The sequence below is a fragment of the Colletotrichum karsti genome (genome assembly GCF_011947395.1).
Source record: "Colletotrichum karsti strain CkLH20 chromosome Unknown Scaffold20, whole genome shotgun sequence".
In the NCBI taxonomy this organism is placed as follows: domain Eukaryota; kingdom Fungi; phylum Ascomycota; class Sordariomycetes; order Glomerellales; family Glomerellaceae; genus Colletotrichum; species Colletotrichum karsti.
Window position 1 is genome coordinate 807606 of NW_024065920.1, and position 27490 is coordinate 835095.

General features: G+C 55.1%; 4 protein-coding genes across 4 annotated transcripts; 2 read left to right on the top strand and 2 right to left on the bottom strand.

Annotated features, from left to right (window-relative positions):
• Positions 1 to 2318: 2318 nt before the first annotated feature.
• Positions 2319 to 5280, bottom strand: CkaCkLH20_06826 (transcription factor; the record flags this gene model as incomplete). Its single annotated transcript, XM_038889543.1, has 3 exons — positions 2319 to 4546; positions 4599 to 4802; positions 4854 to 5280. 3 exons carry the CDS (start codon positions 5278 to 5280, stop codon positions 2319 to 2321), a joined length of 2859 nt encoding a protein of 952 aa, XP_038745355.1.
• Positions 5281 to 7842: 2562 nt separating this feature from the next.
• On the bottom strand, positions 7843 to 10702 carry CkaCkLH20_06827 (pre-rRNA processing protein; the record flags this gene model as incomplete). The annotated part of the gene is made up of 3 exons (XM_038889544.1): positions 7843 to 9345; positions 9558 to 10379; positions 10442 to 10702. The coding sequence occupies 3 exons, from the start codon at positions 10700 to 10702 to the stop codon at positions 7843 to 7845; spliced, it is 2586 nt and encodes an 861-aa protein (XP_038745356.1).
• Positions 10703 to 10996: 294 nt separating this feature from the next.
• CkaCkLH20_06828 (dynein light chain type) lies at positions 10997 to 12088 on the top strand (the record flags this gene model as incomplete). Its single annotated transcript, XM_038889545.1, has 7 exons — positions 10997 to 11139; positions 11193 to 11487; positions 11545 to 11578; positions 11645 to 11679; positions 11749 to 11775; positions 11838 to 11907; positions 12024 to 12088. The coding sequence occupies 7 exons, from the start codon at positions 10997 to 10999 to the stop codon at positions 12086 to 12088; spliced, it is 669 nt and encodes a 222-aa protein (XP_038745357.1).
• Positions 12089 to 24938: 12850 nt separating this feature from the next.
• CkaCkLH20_06829 (uncharacterized protein) lies at positions 24939 to 27308 on the top strand (the record flags this gene model as incomplete). The annotated part of the gene is made up of 3 exons (XM_038889546.1): positions 24939 to 25112; positions 25336 to 25616; positions 25673 to 27308. The coding sequence occupies 3 exons, from the start codon at positions 24939 to 24941 to the stop codon at positions 27306 to 27308; spliced, it is 2091 nt and encodes a 696-aa protein (XP_038745358.1).
• Between the last annotated feature and the right edge of the window lie 182 nt (positions 27309 to 27490).

The following is a 27490-nucleotide window of genomic DNA, read 5'->3' on the forward strand; positions in this document are numbered from 1 at the left end:
TGGCGCAGACTGCCGCCGGAATAAAGCGAACGTGGTCCAGAACAGCATCTTCAAAAAGGAAGCAAGGAACGGTTTGCAATTTCTTTGCCAAGAACCCACTCTTCGGCTCTCGTCCGGGCGTATCGTCCAACTCGTCCCAATGGTATTTGCGAAATGCCTTGTTCGAAGCCAAGAATCCCAGTCTCTCCTGCCGCGGTCAGAGTCGCGGATATACAAGAATTCAACCCACCTTGGGGCACCTACCAGCTTCAAATCTTCCCACCCGATATTCCTTACATGATCCGACCAACCTCGACGCACATCACAAATCATCCCAGTCAAACCAGACGGACCGAGTGCAGCAGGCACGTAGGCACGCAGGCTGGACGCAAGCAAGCACTCAAGCAGGAGATCCAAAGCTTGGACGTGGGAAATCTTCGGCACCTACACCTACGAGTACGAGACGTGGATGGCGTCTAGAAGAGCACAAAAGTCTTCCAGGTCGACGCGAAACACGGGCCCACGACCCCTACCTTAGCACCTAAACACCAAGCCAGCGATACCCAGTCCTGTCTTGTCTGGAGAATGTCACCTTCGCCTCCGTGCTCAATGCCCTGGACCTGCACCGTCTCTCTCTCCCGCCAACCCGCCAACTCTTCACTGCAATCCTTGGCGCCGGTCCATTGTATCCTCTGCGAGTCTCGCTCTCGCGGCACTCGAGTTGTGGGCATTCGCAAATCTTCCCTCGTCTCATCGTCTGTGCGCATCCCGGTCGCCATTCTTCTCAGTCTCCACAGCCACTAAAGCCCGCCTGCCGTCCGTTCCCCGGCGCCATCTCCGGATCACGGCTCCTTTCAACATCGTGGCTGTGCGGCGCAATCTTGACAGCGCTTGTCGTTGCCGCCGCAATCTTGTACCTCATGCCATCCATTGGGCATGACTGCTCTCGAATTCATCGTCAGCCGAACATTGCGCGATATCCAGCCGACCAAAAATCACGAGAAAAAATCAGTCGGCCGAAATAGCCCCTATTTCGCCACCGTCCTCTCGATATCACACCCTCAGTCGCCAACGTTCAGACATGCCGCGTTTCATCTTGGCTGCCGCCCACGTTGTTCAGACCACACACACAACACAACTCTTCCCCCCGTCAAACCATCCGTCCGTCCCAACACATGAAAAGAAACCCTGCGAACATCCTCTTTTGAGTTCCCACTGATCATCTCTTTCGCTTGCAGAGTAACCTAGCACCTTTTTCTGCCCACTTCTCGATGAATGGTGCCGCAGTATCCACGCGTGCACTCCGCATATTTCGTGCTTTGGAATGAAACATTTCCAACTCCACGAACATCCGCGTCCCACTTGCTGCAGGGTAACAGCAAATCCTCCTCCGAGGTCCCAAATCCACCGTCCCGCGACCGAAATGTCCGGGCGACACGCGCGGATTACGACGTAACGTGACGACGACGACTTTTGTCATCTCCGTCGCCGCCCCCAAAATTAGCCAAACGGCCAGGAATCTCGCGAGAGGAAACATGAGAACCCACACAGCTGCCCTCGCAAAAACACCACGGCTTGGCATGTTGCGGTGGAGGATCGTCCGATCTTTTTAAGCTTCCATCACCTCAAACGCTGATGAGAATAAATGACAAAAAAGAACCCCACAGAAGCATATTCCTCCCAAGTAATACGTGCCCAAGCCAAACCATACCAACGACGACAGGGTGGTGCGGACACGTTCTCTGCTGCCCCGTTTCATCTCATCCCCCTCGCAGAAGCTCTCTGAACCACTCGCTCGTCCGGACATAGGCATGACAGGAGAAACAACGACAGATCTGTCGGGCAGGAAGAGGGGGGTACCAATGCAAGCTGCGAAAGTCAACTTGAAGCCTTGAGTCAATTCTTTTTTTATGCTGCTGTTCTTTTGTTTCTTTGGCTTTGGGGCGTGGTGGTGGTTTGGGCAGAACGAAAAGTATGCCCCCCGCCGTACGTAACTTCTGAATTACAGCATTATGGTATCAAGAGACGTTCTTTTCTAGTACGCCGAAAACACATACAGATATCCCGTCCCTTTTTTTCCCCTTCCGAGAGACCATTTTCTGGGGCGTTTCACACATGAGTCGGCCGTCAGTCATCCTACCCGTGAACTCCCCATCCCAATTCCATACACCCCTCTCCCCTTTACTGTCGGCTGTACTCAAAGGTCCGCCGTATGCAGGTAAAATCAAGTCACATCAGCGTGTACAGTACACACACGTCCCATCTTCCTTTTCGTCCCCTAGGCATGTTTGCGTTCCGTTCCATCTCTGCCGCCCTCGGCCGACCATGTGATGAATGTTTCAGTCCCAACTCCGGTGCCCGTGACCGCCCTCATCCATCACAGCTGCCGGCGCTCGGTGGTGCACCAGTTTCTGGATGGCCGTGGCGGGGAAGTTCTCCCGGCTCTCCATGTCGAGGCTGTTGGAGCGCGCCCTCTTCCTGCTGCCGCCGCCGGCGCTGGCGAGCGACTTGAGCGGGCTGATGGACTCGAGAGAGGGAAGCCCGCGCTGCTGGTCCAGGGGTGACCAGCCCGACCTGCCGTCCGTGCCGGCCACCGCCGCGACTGCCGAGACGGCCTGAGCCCACGGCTGCTGGTTCCAGGACGAGTGTTGGTGGTGGTGCTGCTGGTGATGGTGATCTTTGCTGCTGTCCGCCCAGAGGTTGGCGTTGGCCGCCGTGCTGCGCTGGTTCTCGCTCTGCCACTGCTGATGCTGCTGCGTCTTGACGTCCGATGACGACGACGACGAGGCCGGGTCGTTCCAGCCGTTCCAGTGGTGGAGGCTGTGGAAGGACGAGGTCGCCGTGTCCCATTCGGACATCCCCTCGACGTCCGCCGTGTCGTCGTACACGCCGACGCCCACGCCGTTTGAAACCTGGATACCCGCCGTCGCGGACAGGAACGGGTCGGCGGGTGTCGGCGTCATGTCGGCGACGAGCGTGCTCTGGCTGTCCATGGAGGTCGTGCCCGAGCCAGCCAGGAAGTCCAGCTGATGGTGGGGACCGCTGGCGAGCTCGTGGCCGTCGTAGCTGCTTGCGTAGGAGGAGTGAATGGACGCCGTCGGGGGAGGCGTGGCGAGTCCGTGGGAGAAGCTGTCCATCAGGCCGAGAGTGCCGGTGGATGCGAGGCTGGGCAGCTGGCAAGGCATGGTGACGGAGTCCCAGGCGGAGCTGAGGTTGTCGTTCATGACGGCGGCTAGGTGGTGGGAGTAGGGAGGGGTGGGCGCCATGAGCATGTCGCGGGTGGGAGCGGCGGCGGGGTTCACGCAGACGTTCTGCTGATGGGCCTGCGAGACGGGGTCGAGAGCCGTAAGGAAGCGCCAAGTGGTGCCCGGGGGGTTGAAAACCCGCTTGGGACGGCCTCCGCGACGGGAAGAGGTGCTAGCGGGTTGCTCGTCACCATCCTCGTCCGTCGGTCGCTTGCCTTTCTGCGCTGCCGGCTTCTCAAAGATGGGGTTCCACTTGTCGTCGAAGGCGTGGATGGTGCGGAACTTCCAGAGGATGATGCCACGTCGGGTCCAGACGCGACGGTCGGGGTTGTTGGTGTTGTTGTCAGGCGGTGCGGACCACAGCTCTTGGAACATGCCGACTTGTTGGATCAGCTCTGCCGTGGTGCGTTCTGCTTCCAGGGCGGCTTCTTCAGCGGCCTTGGCCCTCTCGTCGTCGTCTTCGATCTTGTTCTTGTTCTCGACTGGCTCGAGATATCCGGCGCAAGTACTCAAGATGCTGGCCCATTCGGCCGCGGGGAAGGGAACTCGCACATCCTGCCTGGGACGGGATCGGCAGTCGCAGTCGAACTTGTTGTCCTGGCATCCGGGTCTGTGAGTGTACTGGACCCCGACTTCGCTGGTTTGCTCCACGACGCACGGCTCGTTGTCGCCGTGGCGGAGCTCCTCCGGTCTGGCGAGCTTGGTGACACACTTCCAGCGGTGGTTTTGCAGAGCAGGCTGAGAGATGCTCAGCTCGACGAAGCCATTGAGTTCTGAGCCGCCTGGGAAATTGCTGCGAGGGTGTATCTCCAACGTCACAGTCATCTCCAAGATGTCGAGCCACTTGTTATCGGAAATGGCGTACTCGAGAGATTTGTGGAGGGGTGTGAACTTGGCCTCCCACTCCTGAGAGAGTTCCGTGACGGCCGAGGACTCCTTCTGAGCAAGCTCCCGGTTGTACTCGTGTAGAAGAACGCTGCCGTTCAGACCGCGGGACAGACCGTCTTCTTTGTGCATGTTCTTCTCCAAGTGAGGGTAGTAATCGTGGTCGAGGAGTTTACCATGTTGGTCGTAGGCGTCACCGTTCTCCTCCATTCTCACATTGGAGGAAGCCACGAAAATCCAGCAGGTCTTGGGGCGCATGACCACGAGTGAATCCATGGCGAGAATCTGGGCAAAGTACTCATAGTTGGGACGCACGTCCGGAAGGCGACCCTCGGAAAGAGCAATGAGAACCGGGTTGTCTTTGAAGGAGGCCATTTCCAGGTTGTCCTTGAGACGGGCTTCGCTCTTGTCTGGATCCTTGACGAAGAAGAAGTGATCTGGAATGATTAAGCTAATGCGTCTTCCAAATGAGCGGAGTTTACAACTTACAGCACCGGTGCTTTTCAAACATTTTTTTGACGACTTGGATGTGACTGGACACTTGCTTTCGCTTTCGCTCCTCGGCCTTTTGTCCGGGTTGCAAGCTGCAACAGTAGGCGATCCAAAGATATTCACTGATGAGCATGTTGCGGCCAAACTGCTTTCCCTGCATGCTGTACTTCTTCCTCCCCATGTGGGGGATGATGAGCAGCGCTGTCAGACCAGTTAGAAAAACCCGTTATGCTTATGTCAAGGGTGCCTTACAGTCGAGAAAAGCATCTTCCAAAACTCTAGGCCATATCTGCTTCTCATTTGGGTCCTTCTGATCTTGCTTGTCCCGGTATGGGCGAAACTCTGGTGCATAGTAGATGGGGTTGATGTCATGTCGCCCTCGTCTCGCCAAGTGAAGAGCGTCTGGCCTACGAAGGCTGTTACTGCTTCTGTAGGCAGTCCCGGCCTGGGAAGGAACCACAGGAGGGGTCGGGATGTTGGTCAAGCCCGGTGAGAAAAGACCCAGCGGGCTGTTACGACACGACGAGGCCAAACTGCCCAGATGAGATCCTGGCTGAGCGTTGCCGGTTGACTCCCTCAAGGGCTGTCTCCCCGTAGGCGTACATCGTCTGCTATCGTAACTGTAGACGGGTGAGGGGGAGTACCGCTGTGACGGAAGAACGGGGCGCGGATGCTCCATATTGAGGTTTTGCTACGCCTCACGAGCGAAACGTTCGTTTCTGGGTATGTCAATGACGGATGGTTGTGATGCGATAAAGTTGGCTTCCGTTCTTTCTCTCAATCGTCCCCCACTGCAAGCCCGGGGAACGGTATGCGTTTGTGACGTTGACTGGATTGTAAACGGATTCCTTGAGAAGAACGGAACCCCTGAGGGAAAGAATGGAAAAGGTCGAGGCAAGGAAGAAAAGGAATGACTCTTCAGGAATTTCGAGACGGGGCGGGACAGGGTTTTGATTATTCTAAGAGAAGGGCAAGGCCATGTGCAAGCAATAATCGCTTTTTCTGATCTTCGTTCAGTATTGGTCGGGGGCCAGAATTCCTCGGGAATCCGATCAAAAATAGGAAAAGAATGGAATGAAGCGGAATTATGGGAAAGTGAAGCTAAGGATGGTGTTTTGCCGATTGGCGAAATGAAAGGAGTGTGTGAGCTTGAATTCCGCAACTGTCAACAGAAGGTTGGGATGTTCCCGTGGTCCTACTTTGTATGACCAGAACCAAGGGTGCGTAACGTGTAAAGATGCTCGTCGAGGACAGAGGAGAAGGCTTGAGGAGGTTGAAAGGCGTGGCACTGGCATGGGACGTACGTCAATATAAGTTCCTGAAGTCAGGTACACCCGCTTGGGGTCCGAAAGAGGGGAGGCGAGGGAAGAAACAAGATCGTTGGAGGTCAACAGAAAAGACAACCGCAGCTTTCCGAGAGAGCAGGTAGGCTGAGAGAGAGAAAGCCTCTATTTGGTTGAACACCCCGGGTTCCAAATCCAACGTCAACACACCCCTCATCTTAGCCCTCTGCTTCATCGTCCTCCTCGTCCATTCCCTAAGCATGCCTTGCCTGGGACCTCAGATCCAGCCCTGTGCCCCTTTGGAGCAGAGTAAACAGAGCTCGCTGTATAGGCTCCGCCCATACGGACCTTCAGGCATTCGAGGAGGGAGGGCAGATCTCAACTGCTGGGGCCTAGATCAGGTGACTGAAGGGATGTGGTGAAGTGTAATCAGAATGAGAGAGTGAGATAATGAAGTGCGGACAGGTAGTCTGTAAGCTCTAGCGAAGCTAAGTCGGATCGAGACTCCGGCGGGGAGGAAGCCAGGGTGCGAGAGCAAAATCAGAGAACAGGATGGGGTTGAGCCTCAGGCAATCGGGAACTGGTACTGAGGGCGTGTCTGCGGAGGAAAGAGCGAGAAAGAGGCTCTGAGCGGACAGACGAGGGAGAAGGGTGAGAATAGTGTGGTGGCAGACCCGATCCAGCGACGTCGTGGGGCTAATTTGACTAACATGACTTGACAGCCCGAAGAAGGTCGAGGGAATAAAAAGAGACCCGTTGGTTCCCTTTGCCCTGGGTCCCAATGTATGCACATGTACGATCGTATGCATTGACAAGGGTCACTCCACATGGTAGATCGCTGGGACAGCAGAGCTGGAGGGGTGGACAAATTGAGGCGATGGCATGCAAGGGGGTTGGTTGAGGAACGTTCGCTCATGAGGTCAAGCCAACTTGGGCTTGGAAAGCACCATGAGCTTGGATTCGCTCGTGCCACGCATATCCGCTGCCTTATCGGTTGTTCTTCCCATCCGAGTCTGCCAGCCGTTGCCTTTTTGGCTGTAAGGTCATATGAAGAGGCAAGAAAGACCACATGGACGGGCAGAGTAAGAGTGTGGCTTTCGTGCCTCCATACTTGATGCCAAGCCCAGGCATCCCACGAGCTTTAAACTCAGACTGCTGGGGCTGGGAAAATCAGCACATGAGTTGAAAACATGGCGAGATAAAAGGCATAGCGTCTAACCGGTTGGCACGCTGACCTGATTAGAAAAAGACACAACAACGAGAAAGGGGAGAGTCGCATTCCTCTCAGCGGGTCCTGGGAGGCGAGGGGATGTAGATGAGCAGAGTCGATCAAAACTGACCCGCCTTGGATGTTGCTCTGGTCTGATTTGCCCCTCCATCCAGTCCATCGTCGACAATGATGAATAAAGCACGGTGATGATTCTTGCACATGAAGCTATTGCTGCTCGATGATTTGGTGCACGAAACCAGTGAACGCAGCAACAGTAGCGAGTGACAGAATGTCCTCTGCAACCCCGCCGTTGGCGACTCCTTGGTTCCCGTGTTAATATGGTATGGGGAAAGCCAATAGCGGGACAGTTTATTTCTCGTAGGAGGGAGGTAAATTGATCGAAAGAGGACAAGGGCGGAGGCAGGGCAGGATCGGGGAGACTTGGTCTTGGGACCAGCCAGGGATGAGCGAGACAGATGTGCGTACAGAATCACAGATTCGGGTTCGGGTAGCCACTGCAGCTAAAGAAAGTGACTTCGCAGGGGCAAAAGCAAAACCTTCGGCTTTAACACATAGTTTTCATGTCACTCGACGGGAAGACTGGTGATGACGCGACGTAACATCATGGTACAGCGAAACAGAGGCAGGTTGGTACGAGACGAAATATTGGTGCCAAACCATGGCCCAGATGGACGGGCTCTCATTTGAATTTTCCAAGGCCCTCGAATATCTTCTTTTGGTAATCCTTTCACATATCCATCTCGTCGGCGTCGTCGCCTCCAATGTTGACCTTCTTCCTTCCTTGGCCCATGAGCTGCGATAGCGCGACCTTGTTGACCTGGCCACCGATCTTGCGTTGCATCTTGGCAATCTCCTCCTCCGCATCGACCGCTTCGGCTTCCGCGAAGTCGAGGACAAGCCTGCGGCCGAGCAAGTGGGTGTCTCGCAACGCGTTGAGCGCGTTTTCCGCCTCCCGCGGCGTGACAAACTCGGCAAAAGCAAAACCTCTGGTCGAGTTGCCGAACTTCTTGGGCAAGCGCACCGCCCTGAGCTGGCCATAAGTGCCAAACAGGGTACGGATGTCCTTCTTTGTTGCTTCGAAGGGCAAGTTCTTGATGACGACCTTGGTCCGCTGTCCGGCCGCCTTGCGAGCCTTGTCTTCCCGGCGGCGCTCCTCTGCTGCGTCTTGGGCCTTGTGCGAGGCCTTGACGGCGAGAGTGTGTCCTTCGAGAACAAATCCATCCATCGACTTGAGAGCGGCCTGTGCCTGCTCCTTTGTCTTGAACACTACAAAGCCGAAACCCATACTCAACACCTGTCCAGGCTTCTTGGGGTCCATCTTGGTCTTCACTCTTGCGGAGACAAAACCGTCCAACGGCTTAAACGTCTCCGCCAACTTCTCTGTTGTTGTGGAGAAGTTCAAGTTCCGGACGAACAGCGACGTTGTCTCGAAGTCTGCCTCGCCCTGTTCATCCCGCCCCAGAAGCTCCGTCACGCTGAGCTTCTGAACACCAGCGGGCCTATCTGTCTTGCCCTGCGTCATGTTTACTGAGGCGTCAGTCTTGAGAAGGTCCTTGGGGCCCTTCTCCAAGAACAGCACAGTGTCCTTGATCCGTCTGTACGCAAGCTTGGCGAACGCCGCCTTTGCATGTGCTGCCTGAGCAAAGTCCACAATGGCAATGGTACCACTAGGCGGCATCAACACCCTCAGAACCGTACCATGCTCCTCGAACATGGTCCTCAGCTCCTCCATCGTCGTACCGAACGGGAAATTTTTGACCAGAATGGTCGTGTCGCCCCGCTTTTGTGACTTGAAGGCATCGAGATCGACACCATTGGATGCGAAGTATGCCTTAGTCTCTTGAATGATCGACGTCTCGGCGATGGCCTGCTTCACACCAGCATCTGCCGATGTGGGATCGAGAAGCTCTGATTTAGACACCCCCAAGCGGCTGGCAACTGAGGCGTTGACTGCGTCCTGGCTCATGTAGAGAGAATTCCAGTTGAAGGAGCTAGAGGCAGCCTCGGCCTTCTTTCGGATCAGGTTCTGTTTTTTCAAGGGCAGTCTGGAGATTGCAAACTCATCCAGCCCTGTGTCGCGCTTTTCCGCAGCAGGCAAGATGTGTAGAAGTCGCCCTTGGAAGGTCTGACCATCCGACGACTGGAATGCGGCAACAGCAGAGTCGGCATTCGTGAACTGCACCATGGCAAAGCCCTTGCTTGCCCCAGCAGCAGTGACCGGCAGGTGTACCTATCCAGAAGATTAGCAATCTGAGTCCAGTCATGAGGTCCTCATGAAAAGCTGAGAAGAGAAATCATTTTCAGAAAGTCGAAGCATCTACTAAAATACCGATCCAAGGTTCGCATCAAACATCATTCGATGTCAGCTGTCCCTATCTGGATTCATCACAAGATTTGTTGTGCCGGTGGCTGAATACTGAGCAAGAAAGTGTTGTCGCTTACCTCTTGGAGCTCTCCAAACTGTTCAAAGTGGTCTCGCAGGTCGTCCTCTCTGACGGTGTAGGCCAGATTCCTGACGAACAGCCTGAAGGTTCGCTTGATGGTGGCAAGGGCATCATCTTCGTCCTTCGCAGGCTTTTCCTCAGAAGGGACCGGGGCGTCTTCAGCTTCAGCTCCGGCCTCTGTCTCGGACTTGGGTTTCTCGGAGCCCTCCGCGGGTCCCTCGTGATTGAGTGCGGGTGTGCTTCCGACTGTCTCTCCACTGTCTTGTTGAGCCGGAGGTTGGGGCACTTCGTCATCATCCACGAGATCTAAGAGACGATTTGTCCTTGAGCGAAGCCAATCATCGTCCGAAGTTGCCGCGTTGTTGTTTACAGCAGCGGGAGCAGCCTCCTCCTGAGACGCGTCTGGCGTCGGCCCAGGGATTGGCGCGGCGTCCGGCATTGCCTCGTCCTTTTCCGGCAAAGGTTCCGCGGGATGGTCTCCCTTCGGTGCCTCCCTCATCAATCGTTTTTCAGGCCGAGCCGGGATAGTTTCATATTCATCGTCACTTTCGCCATCCTCGAGCAGCTTCTTCTGCTTTTTAGCAGCGGCGACATCGTCCATCACATCCAACATCTCATTGGCGGAAGACTTGTTGCCGGGCTGGAAGACCTGCAAATACTCGCGCAGCTTGGGATCAGATTCATCGATCTCCTGCCGCTTGCGCTTCTTGTTGTCATCCTTCTCTGCATCGGGTGGCGGAGGAGCAGCTGGTTCTGACAGCTTTGCCACGGACGACTGCTCGCCCGTCGCCTTCATCTTCTGAGGGACAGCATCTGCAATCTATAGGGGGAGGGTACGTCAGCAAAGGGACGTTATCTTTACGTGAGCCATCTTAAACGTACCGGCCTTGCAAGTTCGACATTGATTCTCGACATGCGAATGTAAGACTTATTAAAGTACCTGACAGCCTTGGCAGCAACCTCAGGCGTCTTGTACCCAACGTAGCCAATCCTTCTTTGAGGGATAACCTTGACATCTGTGACCTCGCGACCGCCAGCTGAAAAGTGCTTTCGAAAATCGGCATCGGTGATCTTGGGAGGCAATCCCCTAACGAAGATGCGGGAGGTCTCCATTGCAGGAGCGGCAGGAGCGGTGGCAGCCATTACGAAAAAGGGGGTATCTCAATAAAATAACAAACGTTTGTAAGAAAGAGGAAGGAAATTGGTGCGAGCGTGACTGCTCTGGGGTGTTCTGGCTATAAACCCAAGTCCATCCTGCCGTGAGGGTGTGAGGAAGAAGTGCAGAAATGATTGTTGACTTCCAGATGAAGAGGAAAACGGGACTTGCCTTGAATTTTTTTTCTGCTCTTATCGTTATCGACATGTGACCTTGGGCCCCGCAGTCCCACTTTCCAAACCTGTCAATGGTTAGCGCATGACTGAGATGCCGGCAAGGATATGTGGCCCGTGCACCAAAGCAACCCGACTCGATCTAATGGACCCCTTCCAGTCGCGGCCGTCGTCAGGCTGGCCCAACACGCGACAACACTTCACAAAGACAAGTTCAACCTCAGCCAATTCCTCCTCTTGAGCCTCGCAGTGTAAGTGGGTTATCGGAACCGCTCATATACGCTTGCTAACAGCTCCTGCATAGTCAAATCGACCAAGTAAGTAGCCCTGAAGCCGGAGGCGCAGCATTCGACGTTCAACCAGAAAAGGGGTTCTTTGCTTCGCCCGCGCAAGTACGATGCTGTTTTGAGGCTGACGACGATACGATAGCCACCGGACCCGCCGTTTCTCCCGAATTCACAATGGCCGACGTCAAGCAGAGCGCCTCACCCGCTCCCCGGGACAAGTTGGAAGGTATGTGCAAGCTCCGAAGCGGTCTGCGAAGTCGTGGCAAGGCTGACGCGGATTGGAATCTAGCTCAGGTCAAGAGCGCCGACATGGTGAGCCCCGACAAGCACAAGAACAACACTTTCGAGCGGTGATGTTGACGATCGCAGACCGAGGATATGCAACAGGAGTGCATCGAAGTCGGTACGTAACGTCATCTCCGGAGGCCCCTCCTGCAACCCCGCCGCCGTACTGACGACCCCTCCACAGCCCAGGAGGCCATGGCCAAGTTCACCATTGAGAAGGTGCGATTCTGATGCGGACCTCATGTTCCATTAGCTGGCGTCGCAGACGTACATTAACACTAGTTGCAGGACATCGCCCAGCACATCAAGCGTACTGTAAGTCTCGGTGCCTATTCTTGCCCGCTGTGGTACGGTGGCTAACGATTCGGTATGCTTAGTTCGATGAGCGCAAGGGTCCTACATGGCACTGCATTGTCGGCCGCAACTTTGGCAGCTTCGTCACGCACGGTACGTCTACCAAAGTCTAGTTCCTTTCACAGTTTTCCGACCTCTCCCCACCACGACACCTCGAGAAACACGATGCAATGCCGACGTACAGTAACTGACCTATGACACGTTTACAGAGACAAAGCACTTCATCTACTTCTACCTCGGCCACTGCGCAATCCTCCTCTTCAAGACTCAATAAGCGAAGCGAACCGAGCCGAAAACCACCTGTTTACATACGACACCCCGGAGACGGCTCAATGTTAATATGGTGTACGAGGTTTTAGGGGGCGGCTTTTCAAGACTAGCAGCCTGATATGGGATAATGGGACATGACATTTTTTGCAAAGGCGCGTATGCGGATTGCTTCGATGTCGGAAGAGATACTCAAAAGGGGGGTGTGAAGTTGAAGTGCTTTCTGTTCGGCATCTCGACATGGTTATCCTCTTTGGTAGGCGGGAGCTCGTTCTTCTACCGCTACAATAGACATCTTTACTACGCACCCGCTGCAGCTGAGAGAAGCATCATTAGGGACGACACCTCTTTACCTCGGTTTGAGCACGTGGCTGGGTCACTTTATATTTTCCTCCCCGTCTGGGTAATTGAGTTCTACATGAAGGGACTGAAACGGGCGTTAGCCGTGATGGTGTCTGGCACGAGGACGGTGAGGGAGGAACGCTTGAACTTGACAACCAATGGCCCAAAAGAAGGACTGATCTAATGGCAAAGTCAAAACAAGTCTGGCTGGGGAAGAGAGCCGCCGTAAACAGCGCGATCGTCACTTTTCACAGATAGGACGACGACGTCGTTAACCAACTGCAATGGCGCGTCGTATCTCGAACATGCCTATCGAAAAACGTATCATCGACGAGTCGACAGTTCGGTCTCTATCTCAAGGCATCTGCAGTAGAAGCGAAGAACCCTTCATATCCCTCTCTCACTCTCTTTCTTCCTCGTCATAAAATAAACATATACAAAGCAAACGACCTCAATTCCATCCCGTACTGCAGCGACACGCAGCCAAGATCAATTCCTCTTACTACACGCAAAACACAGGAACTCTTCCACAATCTTTTTACAGTTTAACGTATTAGATAGGTCAGCTCCTTGATCTCATTAATCAGGATATACAACCTATCGAAGAAGATATCAAGCCTCGTAAACCCGAGCTAGGCACAGCACCTCTCTCCTCCAACCGCCCCCCCTCTCTCCCACGAGTTCCTCGGCATCTCGACAGACATGTCAACGAGCACCTGTCCCGTCACGAAAAAAAAAAAGGCCAGGGAACCACGGTCGACGTGCCGTTTCAGACGGACCCAATGCGACGAATCAGACCCAGCACCACCCGTGTTTCCCTTCACACGGCTCCGGAGCCGAAGCCGACGGACGGACGGGTTGAGAGAGGGCGAGGGAAGTAGAAATGTGTGTATGGTATAATAAGTCGTGATATCGTCTCCCTTTGTGATTCCACGCCGAGGTCCTGGGATATGAGGCTCTTTCGGCGTCTGCAGATCCCCAACACCTACAGATACCAGCAGCTTTCCAATGATCGACCCCAAGGTGTCTAGGATCCGAGAAACCCGTTTATGATGAACCAGGATATATAACACAGGCGCGGACGAGGCCAGTGCCTCTTTCGGGGCACCTTTTTTCGTCTCAAGTCTCGCATCTTCCCCTCTGCAGTTTGATCGAATTGCGCACATATGCACACACACATCCTTGGAATTATGACGACCCGACACTTTGGAAACCGGCTGGTTAGGTCTTGCCAACCCCCTCTTCCTCCTCCTCGGCCGATAGAGAGCTGTTTGCCATGTAGAGCTACCGACCAGGCAAAACCTATCTACACTGCATATCCATTCGCCCTCCGTCGGGGCCTGGACACGCGAGTCGGCCCGCCATGGAGCCCTCGTTTCTTTTGGTGTTGCGCATCAAGATTTCCCGAGGCGATGCGCGAGGACGGCCGCTTTCGCCGCGGACGTTGGTCCGGCTGGAATTCGGAGTGCAGGTGCCTCTCTGTCGGCCTTCAGCGCTCCACATGGTCTCGGAGTGAGGTCACATTCTAAGTGGCATTTGGAGACTTTGGTGCTGTCAGGCACCCAGCAACTACCCGGTGTCGTTCGCCGTCAGGTCAGGTACCTCAAAGGTGCTGATACGTACCGGAGGAGAACGGAGCACACGGCGACAGGGGATGGAGAGGATCCAGCTTCTGAAGACAACCCAGTTGGGCTTGGCATCTCTCGGGTAGGAGGTCTCGGGGGCCCGTCCGACTCTGCTTTTTCGGGCTCTCTCACCTGACGCCGACCTACGGCAGAAGACTGGCTAGGGCTGGCTATTGGTACATAGAACAGGTAGGTAATGTAAGTACTTAGGAGGGTAGGTAGAGCCAGACGCCCATGTTCCAGATTTCTTCCTACAGCCGATTCTTCTTCTGGACCCGCGCCTGGCGTCGAATTACTTCCTGAGGGCATGCGCTAAGAGCCAAGGAAAGCGCTGCCCACGCTATGTACGGTCGACGCCAGATGATGGAGGGGAGAAACCCGCTTTTGCCTGGACTCGGCGACCGGTGGCTGGCTGCTGCCGGATCTACACGACGGGAAGGGAAAAGAATGTAACGGGGGGCGCTTCGTTCGAACGTGGTGGAGAGAGAGCCAGAGTCAGCGGCGGCGGGATGTCTCTCCAAATGATCTGCGACGCATTGAGGACAAAAGTCGTCTCTCTACAATGGTCCTCAGGACCACTTCTGAAATGTAAGGAGACTCCAACCGCTGTCGTATACGGGTAATGGAGAAGGTCTTCTCTCCAAATGGCCCATGCCAGGAAGTTGAAATCAGTGAGTCCGGGAGACCTTCTTGACGACGACCTTCCTGATGTCCTCTTCTGGAGGGCACCACGTTAGCATCCCGAGTTGCGGGCCATTCTCTAAAGCGTTTAGACGCGTGTGGTCCGAGGGTGTGCGGTGGTGGTGGTGGTTCTGCCGCCGTCGCCGTTGTTCACCTCTCCACAAAACTCAAAAAGGGCTGGGCGTACTCGCGATGTACCTTACTCTTGCCGTGAGCTGGAAGCGGGGAAATGGAACTCCAAGGGCGGCGCCGGAGTAATCAATTCATTGCAATGTTCCTGTATAGTTGTAGCGCGACATGTATGCGCAATTAAATCTAGCAACAACCTTTACTGTGGCTGCCTAAGACGTGTCGTTGGCAGACGGAGGAACGTCAGGTAACGTGGTGCGGTGCGGTTTGCGAGGGCCCGCAAGCTCCAGGGACGATCAATCCAGGGTCCCAGTGCAGGGGATGATCTTCAAGATCAGGTCCCGAATCGAGCACCGGAACGGAGGGACGTCGAGCGAGGAGTATTGAGCGCGGTTGATTCCAATCTCGCCCCTCACCACCACCTTTTCTCGGTTGTGCTTCTTACTTGTCGGGTGGATGCTAATTATCATGCCTGCTTCACTCGTCGAATTGAGTTGGATCCCTTGAGTCCGACAGCCGATTTGATTGGGTTCAAAGGACATCGTGGTGGTGGACGGAGCGGGACCAGCCCGGCTGGCTCTGCGAGTCGGTTGGTCCGCTCGTCTTCCCATGAGAAGGTTCGATACGCACGGGACAGTAGCCGGTCTTACTTATCCGATCCGAACTCTCATCTTGTCTCTGCCTCAACTGTCCAAGGTTTCTTCTTTGCATCTTTGGTGTCCGCCAGCAAGCACACTCGACGCTAGTTCCTGTGTGTAGCCGTCCGACATGCCCGCCATCTTCGGATGGAGTAACCCGTTCGAGCAGATGGTGCTACACAGCAGTTTTCGTGTCTTACAATGATGCCTCTGGCTGGCTTGAAACCAATGTCCCGCGGCATGGAAGGCAGTCTTCGCTTTCCACAAGAGAAGAGCCGAATCGGAGGAAAAGCACATAATATCGCGGCTTAATTGCCCCTCGCTCGTTGACTGGGAACTCGCATGACCGGCTTTTTCCAGTGAGCCGGGCGGCAGCCATAAGCCGGGGTTGGAGAATGTCCTGCAGCGCTCGAATCTATCGACTGAGCCACGGCATCCAGGCCCCGAGTTGGCAGCGAGGCGGGGAAGGGAGGCATGTATCTCTTGTGTACCTACACCCTTTCGGATGAGCTTGCATCCACCAATCAACCCGGGAACGACTTCTCGATTGTCCCGGGCTAATTCATTATTTGAGACAAGTTGGAAGAATGAAGCCAGAAGAAGCGTCGCTCAAGCCCGGAGAAGAGAAGGGCGTTGGAGAAGCGAGCGTCGTGAGATATCTCAACGCACTGCCGATTTTGGCTTAGATCTTGAAGCCGGTATGAGAAGGCTAGAAGCCGAGCGAGATGGCTTTGTCGAAAAGGACGAAGGCGTTGCCATTGCCTGAGCAGCAACTCAGTAAGAATTGTTCGTATCACTGTACGGAGGCTCCTCTTCGTGTTGTGGATTTATTCCTTCAGCTTACAGCTGGCTGTCGATGCTGGATATACCTGTATTTTCGCTCCCGCGTTGGGTTTCGGTCCTATTCCGGGCCCCCAAGTAAGCTGATGTTATATATCGGCTCCGTCATCGTCTTCAAGTACCACTCAGACGTCTTGAGCTGATGGTACCGTGGTGTCCCAGGAGATGGCGCTTGACCCCACGCCGTTACCGGGAAGCGTGGCTCGAGCCGTGTCTGATCGTGGGGTTGTCGCGCGGGAGACACACTGGCCCTCAGCAGGTCATTGAGGCCATTCTGCGTGAGTTGGATCATGTTGACATATCCGTAAGGTCGCTGATTCCCTGTCACGCCGTCGATTGTGGGTTGCTATTTTCTGCTCCGCCGCCAGCCAACGTGGGATCGGCGGGATATATTTGGGTGCGGACCTTGCTGCCCCCTTGCAACGAGCAGCAGAGCCTAGCACCCGCCAACCGCCTCGGCGTGTTTCTCCTTTCCCGTTACAGGACATGGACAGGCGTGGCAGCAAGCGTCGAGGGTAACGCCAGCTGCTCGAGCGACAGCATCAAACATCTGAACGACGGCAGATAGATTAAAACGTCTGGGGAAAAGACGGATTCGCTGGCAGACGAGGTCGGTCGGCGAATGTAAGAAATTGGACGCTTATGCTGGGTCCATGGAAGTTCCCTCTGGGCCTTTGCTGTATCATCGACGTCTGAACTTTTGGCAGTCTCCCCGATGTTTATTGCGGTGGGGCAATGAATGCCCGTTTTTCTGTTTGCAATGTCCCAGTCCCCCGTCGTGGCGTGTGAAGTTGGGATTGGGTAAGGCACAAACAAGTATGCTCACGTTGTTGCGTGGCATGCGTACCCAGACCCAGGGCAGCTTTGAGGTGCCCGAAGTAAGGTTATTCGAGGGCTGGAAGACGTCGCAAGTGACAACGGCTCGTATTAAGGTTCGTTGCCGAGACAGGGCCGTAAAAGGAATCCAGAGTCGGTCTCGTCAGCTCGGGTCAGAATATTTCGGTGGTTAACATCTGGACGACTGGATTCAAAGGCTGTACCATCCCGGGTGCCTGGGTTGCCTTGCTTGTGGCGAATGGAAGTCGGTCGAGAGAACAGAAGGGAACCCAATGTCAAGAGGCACAGCCATGCATGCCCGCGCAGCCAGGAACAAGAGGCTCAACGGATGATTGGAAGGCGGGAGGCCAGGGGCGGGAACGCCGGGGAAGGCTGATCGAGGCTGCTCGCTGGCTGGCTGGCTGAACTGGAGGTAGAAGTACGTATCGGTAGACACAACCGGCAACGGGTTGGCGACTGGAATTCGGTTGAGCAAGATGATTGCTTCTGCCCTGGGGGCGGCGGATCGTCGATGCGCCCGTCGTTCTGTCTCGATCGTGCAGGGCGCGCAGAGCGCAGAGCGCAGAGCGCAGAGGGCAGAGGCAAACCATCGCTAAGGCATAGTCCGGCTGAAGCCATGCCGTCCGTGCTGTCGAACGCTTTTGGGTGTTGGGGTTGTTGGGTGTTAGCTGTTCGTCGGCGGCCTTTTCTCACCTCAAATGTTGACCTACGTCAAGGTATCCGTAGACTGTTGGAGGAAGTCAAATGACAAGACATGGGCTGTAAGAAGTCTCTTGTTTCTTGGTTGGAACCGGCAGATGACGGCATTTGTGACGGCAATGGCGACCTGACATCTCTTTCGAGGCTCGGGGCTCTTGCTGGATGACAGTTGAGGTAGGTACGGGCACGGGTAGGGAAGGCAGGAAGGAGTGGCACTTTCCTTCTGCATATTGCTGCCGTCGACTCGACTGGAAAGCGTCAGTCAAAGGAGAGGGGTACGTTCCTTCTTCGTGGCGCCGAGACACTGCCTGACATACGCACCAAGATACCTTCCATAAGGTAGTTAGTTCCTCAGGTCGACGACTCTCTCGCAGGACAGTTGCAGGTTGGGGTTGGAAAGTAACACAACATCAGCCTTGGACTGCCCACCCTACCTTGCTCTACTCGAATGATGACAGTGAGGCCTTCATTACGCCCAGTAACAGATTGGTGGCTTGCGCAAACCGTTTTCTTTGGTCGTTGCTTTCGCCTCGTCTAGCCTCATAACCCAGCGTCCTCACTGCCTTACCATCACCATACACCATACCATTTCCACCATTGTGTAAGGTACCTTGGAGTAGAAATGTACAGTCCGACTCTATCAGGCGTGGAAAACGAATGGAAGGCCAACCACAGTAGAACCCACACCTCATGTCGCTTCAGGTCCCCACCGAGAACAGAGAAAGTCTTTTCCCCTGTGTCTCCTATCATTGAGGCCCAGTCCCCAGGGAAAACGGCAGAGACCGAGACAAGCAAGGGGGGAAATCCCAAAAGATGTGTTTCAGTCGAGGTTGAGACAGCTACCAAGACTACCCCGAACGGCTCTGTTTCGCAGACGTGCAGCAGTTTGCGGTTTGCGGTTCCCGTCAGTTCAGATTGCGCTGGGGCCGACCATCCAGCTGCCATCAGCCGTCTTCCCGGCAAAAATATCCATCGAACACGACCAGCAGGGCAGATGATGGATCGACTCGAGTCCGTTGTGGCAGTACCTAGTTGTTGGTGTAGCCAACCTGTCACCGGGATGCTACGAGGCGCTGACGACCAACATCGATCGGCGGCTAACAACCCCCCAGTCACGAGCTTTGCTTTGCTTGCCTTGCGCCGTCATGTACGAATTCACCGAAGCTGACAGAAACAATGACAGCGAGGAAGGAGAAGACGAATGTGACTAGGTGTGGGCCTCATACTTGTCATCTGGACAAGGCTCGATCGCCGACGGCATTATGAATCAACCTGAGTACGAAGGTACAGAATCGTGATGGCTGTCCCGTGTGACGCCGCGGCCAGGCGCAGGCGCGCAGCACAACAACTTTGGCAAGGACAACCCAGAAACGTTTTTTGACTTATTGCTCTTCTGACCGTCTTCTCGGATGGAGAGATAGAGGGTTCTCGACAGGAGCCACATGGTTCAGGTCTCATCCCGCACCATTCATCCCACACTACGCAAGCCTCCGTCTGGCTTCGAGGACCCGACGCTATGAGAATCCAGAACGGGTCCAGCTCTTATTCTGAAATCCCACGGGGAGGGGACCTGACGGGAAGGGCTCACAACTGCATCGGCATCCCGACCCCAGCACCTTACGGAGGAACAATATAGTTGAGAGTTCAGACAGACTCTCGACTCCAAAACAGTCTAAGCAGCACGGCAAAAAACAAAAGAGAGACAAAGAAAAAGTAAGGGTTGTTCGCAATTGAAGACGTCAAGAGTTGATGGAGATAGATTCGTGACAGGGGCCAGTCAATAACAGATAGCTCGATCTTGCTGCGAAGAGATGCAGCGTCGATTTGTGTTTTTCTTTTTTCGTCATTCCGGGGGAACAGGCCATCTGCTCTTGGAGTATCCGTACCTACATGCCTAAATTCTTTTTCTCCTTATGAGATGGATGTTGTCAAGCACCTCAGAGAGTTGGCTTGCCGGCCGATGAGTGCAGTGTGTGGCTGCCCTCTGGGGAGAGAAAATGGATTGACGGACGGATGTACTTCGTGTACGTACCTTAGTATTGTCCAGGCAGGAGCAATACATCCACGCCCAGACGGGATCCACATCACCACTTGCATTCCCCACAGCGTGAGCAAGGTGAGGTACGTACCTGGGTAGGTACTGCAGCGGTACATGACCTCGTGGCTGCAACCAAGAGCGATTCTCCCGCGCCCCCGGCACACCTCGTCACCATCCACTTGGGCACTGGATGGCTGGATGGGAGCGGCAACACCATGACCACCACCATCGCCAGCAACAACAACGACTACGAATTGGACGAACAACGGCTATGGGCAAGCTTCCAGAGCGAATGGTGTCAGGCGTAAGGTCCGCTGCAGGAAACCCTCGACATGACGAGCTATCAATCTTGTCGACCGCCGCGTGTTTGTCTCGTTTCAAACACCGCGGAACTTCACCCATGCATTTCTCGCGGTCCGCCTCTTTTCTCCTTTTTTCTTATTGGTTTCTTTTGGGTTCCTGACAGAGTACTGACCCCTAACCTCTAGACCGCTCTTGCCTCCCTTTGCAGCCCGCCAGGAAACCAATCTCACCGAAATTTGCGCGGCGTCTAATGGAAGTCAATCACTTCAAAGTTGGTTGTTCAATGCCAATCCAACCAGCTCCGCTGTCGCCTCCATCCGGTGATGTCAGTGACTCAGGAACAACACAACATGATGCGTCTCGAGGCGGAAGCTCTCTGCACTGCATCCACAGGCTCGACAACGGGCCAACGGACCAGGGAGTCAACTGACAGCAAGCGAGAATGGATCCATTGGATCCTCATGAGGTCCGCTCAGCTGCAGCGCCGGAAGCCAAAGGGAAGGAAAGCCCAGGTACGGATACACATCATACACCTGCAATGGCAAATACAACCTACACCCGTCCGTCCGTCGTTCCGTTCGACAGGAGACGACCCTGACGACGTGAATTGCTTCTGCGCGCTTCCCCTCACCTTACCTTGCTTAACCTCGCCATCACTTTACCTTTAAGGTACGGACAGTACGGATACAACGCCTCGCATTCCGCCCATGCGCCGAACCCGAGCCGGGACCACCTTAATGGAATCTCAGAGCCAGACTGCGACCAAAGTCGATCCCGCGAATTCGTGCTTTCCGTCCATCCTCCGCCGCATTGAACCGTTCTCCCGGCGGCAGCAACAGCGATGGTCCTCGACTCGAAAGATTAGCATTTTGCCGGCTATGAGTCGAGCGAATGCGTGCGAGGCATGCGCATGGCGTGGGTGGTGGCATTCTTGTAACCCAGAACTCGTACACTAGAGCGGCCTACACCGAATGGGGCTCGTCAGGCACGCTCGCCGACACCAGCGACAACTCGCGCCGTGTGGGACGACGGCGCACACTACGTACCGGTCAGTAACTTAGTCAACGTTACGCGCGACATAATCCCATCGGTCACCGGCTACACGCCGCAATAGGTGAAGTCGAGTTGAGTTGAGCCAAGAAACACAAGAGGGCCGAAGATGTGAGGTCAGCCACGCCAGCGACACCACCTCGCCGTCAGTCATCCGTACGCACTGCCATGCTTTCAGGGCATCAGAAGAGAATCAGACCTTTACACAAGAACCTGAATCGCCCATCTGCAGTTCACCTCCGACTAGTCCATCTTCTATATACGTTTCGTTATATGGCTTTCACCAAGGCGCTCCGGCTATCGAATGCCCTACGGACGACCCGTCTGGCGGGATACTCCCCCGGTATCAAAGCCAGCAATCTTTGTCAATCATCAAACGAGCGACATTTGCCTCCGTTCAAGGCCCGGCAGGGTGGGCACTAGCCGCTCCTGGCCCAGTGCACCCACCAACCACGGTCGCAGCTTGGAACCTATGTATCCGCAGAGTAGGGACAGGCAGACATCTGCAGTCGAGGTACGCCCTGAATACTCAGCCCAAGGAGGAGGGTAGCACAATGTACCAAAGCACCAGGACAAGACAGGAGACCATCTCTCACCTGAGGATAGTGCTGTAGAGTAGCACGGCAGTGGATCGGCCTCGTCCCTACGAATACAAGTGGGGGGCTGTCGACTGTCGATAGTGCGAAGATTCCAAACAACCAACGAGGAAGAGAAGAAGGCCATCTTGAACATCATCACCAATCAATGCGTCCAAACCAGGCATGCCGAGTGGTCTCTGTCGTCGCATCTAATCTGTGTCGGCTGCCAGCGGAAGCACGTATATCCGTGTACATGCAGAAACAGTTGCTGTGCGTACAGACGTTTGCCAATTGGCAAAGGTCGGCGAGGGGCCGAGAGACAGAGGGATGGAGGGAACATGTAACAATGTTACAGTTGAGACGGCGAGAGCCACGTTCGGGTGGCAGATCCGCTAGCTACGGTCGACCTGGGACTGGGCTGGGCCGGACAAAGCGGTTTTGGCCCCGAGTGCCCCCAATTCAGATTCCATTAAGGTTCGCGGCCGTGTGTCAAGTTTGGACGGATAGCCCGTCGTTCAAACATTTTGAGGCAAAGAAGCAACAAGAGAGAGAATGGTGCGCTGCAGTATAGCATTGCAGAGCGCTGGACAAGACCCGAGAAGGTTGAATTCCTCAGTGTTGACGGAAGCCCGTCTTGCCAAAGTCGGCGTGCGGTTGCACTATGTTTCTGTCCCCACACGAGACCAGAAACATACATGATTGATATTGGATTGAGGTACCAATCCATGGAAACAGCGAGACAAAGGCAGACACGACGGCGGGTTGTTTTGCCACGCCATGTCTGCCGCCGTTTCCGTTGCCGTTGAGGAGGAGAAGCGAGTGCTCTTCCGGACTGTTCCTTTCCCTTTGAAATCTTATCATAAATGAGGGCGTGATGAGGGAGTCCGGGAAAGACGAATAACAGCAGGGGGCAGGGAAGAAGTCTTGGGCTTCCATAAGGTGGGAACAGACGACCCGGCGCAACGACATATCCAATCAGTCCAGGGGACCGGTCTTTTGGCAGGCTTTGGGAAGGGAACAGCTGAGGCCGAAAATACGGAAATCCAAATAGCACCTACCGTGCAGCTCAGCTCGTGTATTTTTTTGACACGACGAGGCCTGGATGTGGCATTAGGGTCTCTCGACTTTGCTATGGACTGGACGCAATTGCTGGAGGCGCATGTTTTACAGTTTCTTCTTCATCTAATACGGTTTCTTCACGTCTTTCCTGACATGCTGTCAGGTGGGGACCCCGTGACTCCAGTTGGGGATGGAGAGAGGCTCAGATGGATGCCATGCCACACTGCGCCCGCCGTACTCAAAGTAGCGGGAGAAAGGCCAAAAATTAACCATACCTTCAGGTAAGGTACGGACGGACATACGGCATGGAAAGAGGGATCACGGCGGCCGCTGTCGGGAGCAGTGCCCAATTTGCCTTGGCGGACGTTTTGACGCATGTTTACCTAGCCATTCATTGTCGGTCGCCCACACTGTTCAGTCATTGGTAGGCGGTCATAGTGTGGTCTTGCGGTCACGATTCTCCAGTCCCTTCCCAATCCCAATACCAGCCCCGTCCAGTGTCTGGTGTGCTTCAACCATGATACGTCCTGTCCATGTGGCATGGGCATGGCAGCATGAGTGCGTGACTGGTTCTGAGTGATCCAACTCACCATCTCCGCTTCACTTCATCAGTCAGCAGCCCTGAGGCGCCCCAGGATGTCCCATCGTGTTCCGTCAAGGCCTCACACTCTACCTCATCTTTTGCCTCGACTACCTTAGTTACTTCAGTACTTGTAACTCATCCTCTCTGGGCTGGTCGGGAGTTATTATTGTCAGCGTTCTGGGCGGCAGGCTTTTTAGTTGGGGTCAAGGGTTCGGGGGGTTTTCTCGTAGATGGAAGACACTTGGGTGCCTTATGTAAGCCGCAACTTTGTATCCCGGGTGGTTTTCTGAGTGTGAGATACCTCAGGCCCACCCCCTTGTCTTGGGCGACCCCGGCCACCCCTGTCGTTCCCGCCAAAAGGGTCAGAGGTACGGGAGGTACAAGCACCAGGCGACCAGCAAAAGTGACCAGACCCCGACCGCGACCGGCTACTCAGCCAGTCACAGACGCTGGTTGCCCATGAGATCGCACCCAGGGTGGGTCCCCTCTTCCTCATTCTGCCCCCCTCGTCGCTGTTGCTGGGAACTCAGCCGATGAACTTAGCAAAGTACATGCCAAGTACCACTTATTGGCCAGGCGCGGCAGCCTGTCTCGCATGGGGAAAAGGTACATGAGATCTACCTGGTTCACCGTAGGGTCTCTACCACTGAACCATTTCTCCAGCGGGCTTCAGTGCACATTACAGCGGCATCATCATTCCATCCGCCATGATTCTCATGTACCGCATCAAGTATCTACGCTAATTAGTGCCGATGGGTGCCCTGCTGCGTCTGGAGGTGGTCCTGCTGCGGTCCGGCGTGCTCTGGGCTGCTGGTCACTCAGTGGAGGTGAGGTACCTCTCTGTCTCTGTCTCCCGCCAAATCCCACCCATCATCCATGGCCCATCCACTTTGGCTGGGGGCCGAACCTGGGCTGGGCTGACTGGCTGTGCTTCCTATCCCATCCGTACCGTACCGTACCATACTGTAAGGATGGATACTCTCTCCTCCTGTTCCTGACCTCCTCGACTGCTTCTCTCACCTTCACTCTTTCTCCTCACCACTCTCCCACCTTTGGGGCAAACCATTCACTGTTGTGTTTTTCTGGATTGAGCAAGATTGGTTCTTGTATTTGTTCAGACGAGATCTGATTCACCGGCACAAGCGGGCTTTTCTCTTCCCTTTCCTGCTTGCGACCGAGCACCACCCTATTTCCACTGGCCATGGCTGTGTGACGTCCTGCCTACCCGCTCCATATCCGCCTGCGAGAATAATACACGCAACCTTGCGAGATTACCACGACCAACTTCCACCACCGCCGACTCACTTCTCCGATCGACCTTTCTCCCTTAGAACCTCCGATTCGACAAATCCTCTCGTCGTTTTCCCTGCTGCTCCTTTGGTCATTCGAACCAGAGCATGCTAGGTGCAACCGCCCTTCAACAGAACCGATTCGCGTGACCTCTCGAGATCCACGATGCCTTCCATCAGGGTCCCGGATACCGGCCTCATTCTTGAGAGCTCGGCCGCCTCGGGGAACCCCGTTCCTCCCCAGGCCTTCACCATTAACCTCTCCGATCACGTCCTCGAGGACCTGATCAAGTGCGTCCAGAGTGGTGAGGACCTCCAATTGTCCCTCGGGAGCAGCCCGGTAAGTAGCATCCAGTATTTTTGTCCGCCATTCCGAGAACCCCGACCACAATCCCATTGTCTCACCGACGGGAAGAGCCACCACCTGGTGCTGCCTGCATGCATGACAAACGCTGCATCGCTACCGCTCGAAGACATCGGCGGGAACGGAACGCTCAACATTGCCAAATGCATGCGGTGCCTTGCCTGCGGATCATATGTGCTGACGAGACTTGCCCACAAAGACGTTGCTCTACGGCTCCAGCTCCCACACCCTTTCTCCGACCTCCGACTCCTTCCCCTCCGACCTCTTCCTCACGAAACCCTTCGAATCCACGAAACGAGCCACACGATTACCAGAACCGACATCACTATGGAAGAAGTTGCCCGGCTCCGACGCCCCCAAGAAGGCCGAGCGGGCCAAGGCCGCTCCCAAGGGTGCCCCTTCGACTTCGTCGTCAGGCATGGACTCAGATACGGAAAATCTGCAGAACTCCATCAACGCGGCGAAGGCACAGAAGAAGCAGTATGTGGACGGTGATCGGGTCATGGTGTACATGGCACAACTAACAGGGGCAACAGATCGCAAGTCATGGACAGGCCACTACCGACGAAGAAGACCACAGGGAAGACTGCAAAGTCAAAGCTGCTGTCGAGCATGGCATCATACGGCAACGGCGGCGGCAAGTCTTCGCCTGCTTCACCTGCTCTGGTAGCCGTCAGCTCGCCCTCGACGAATCCGGTCTTCTCCTCTTCGCAGCAAGTCGTCGAGAAGTTCAAGGAGCAACGATCCATGATTGTCCACGAACTTGCTGTACAAGACCGACCGGAGGACTACCTGTCAGATCTGTGGGAAGGCAAGGACGACGAGTTCAAGCCCGCCCTGGAGAAGGTCGCCCAATTTGAGAAGGATACTCAGAAGTGGGCGCTGAGAAAGAATTACTGGAGAGAGCTGGACGTGTGGAAGTACGACTATGATACCCAAGATACCCGACAAAAAGCGATCGACAACGCGATCCGTCAGTTCGACAAGATGCGATTGGCAACTACGGAGCCCGAGTGGCAGAAGCTCCTCCCCAGGGAGGAGCGAGGAAAGGGCAAAATCCTCAGCAAGCTGCAAGCAAACATCGCCAAAGCTTCCGCTGCACCTCCACCAAAAATCAAGGTGCAGGAACCTGCCGACGACGAGGAAGACGTTCTCAAGATGAAGGGTGGCGAGACCATGTCACGATCATCTTCGAACCCCCTGCCGGCGAAGCCCAAGAAGGCCGCCGACACCACGGCGAAGCGGCTGCTGTCTACGAACCCGAAGAAGGCTGCCCCGGCGAAGGCCGCCGCGAGCAAGAGCAAAGAGAAGGCACCTGCACCTGGCAAAAATGGACGGGTTCTTTCTGCGGAGTTTATCACCAATTCAGACTCCGACTCAGAATCCTCGGAAGACAAGCCAATGGCAACAATCGCGGCTGCCAAGCCCAGACCTGCACCCGTCGCCGCACCTCCGCCTAAGAAGAAGCCTGAGCATTCCTTGCCTCCTAAGCCGAAGATTGCAGTGCCCAAGCCGAAGCCCAAGCCTGTGGAGAGAACCGTGGAGAGACCCGTTGAGCGACCGGTGGAAAAGTCAATTGAGCGGCCTAGGGAGAGGCCAGTCGAGCGAGAGGCGATCAAGACAGTCAAGTCGCAGCCGCCTAAGCGACACCGGGAGGAGGAGGCGGATGACAGCAGCTCCAGCTCTGGTGCACCCCTTGCGAAACGGGCGAAGCCAAAGGCGCCGATCAAGGCACCCGTGAACCTTAAGCAGCGCCCCGCGGACGGCGCATATGCTTCGCCCCGCAACTCATCTGGGGTCTCCTTCAAGAGCAAGAATACATCGCCGGCCAAGTCTTCGCCTCTGGCTTCGTCACCACCTACGAATGCTTCAGATCTCGAACAGTCAGCACCCAAGAAACGCAAGGCTATCGAATCTTCCGACTCTTCAATCGACAGCGCCCGGACCAAGACGGCCCCCAAGCGTCAACGCATGCTTAGCCCCGATCTGGTCAGCAAGGCCGCGCGTTTCAAGATGTTCTACGAAAAGTACGAGGCTCTGCACTGGGAGATTGCAGACATGTCACACCCGCCCGAGGAGAAGATGGCCGATCTGCTCGACATGCGCGAACGACTCAAACTCATGAAGACGGAGATTTACAAGGAGTGCCCGCCCCCAATTGCGGTTGCTTAGAAGGCGACCGAGAGAGGACAGGGAAGACTGCTCAGGAGCAACGCGTCGACGAGACCAGCGAAGAAAGGCCAGGCGAAAAGACGATCTTGATTTTGGGGTGTTTGATTTTTTTCTCCTGGTTCACAAGCGATAATTCTCAGGGATATCTCGCCAGATCCTGGATAGGACGGCTATACGAGACC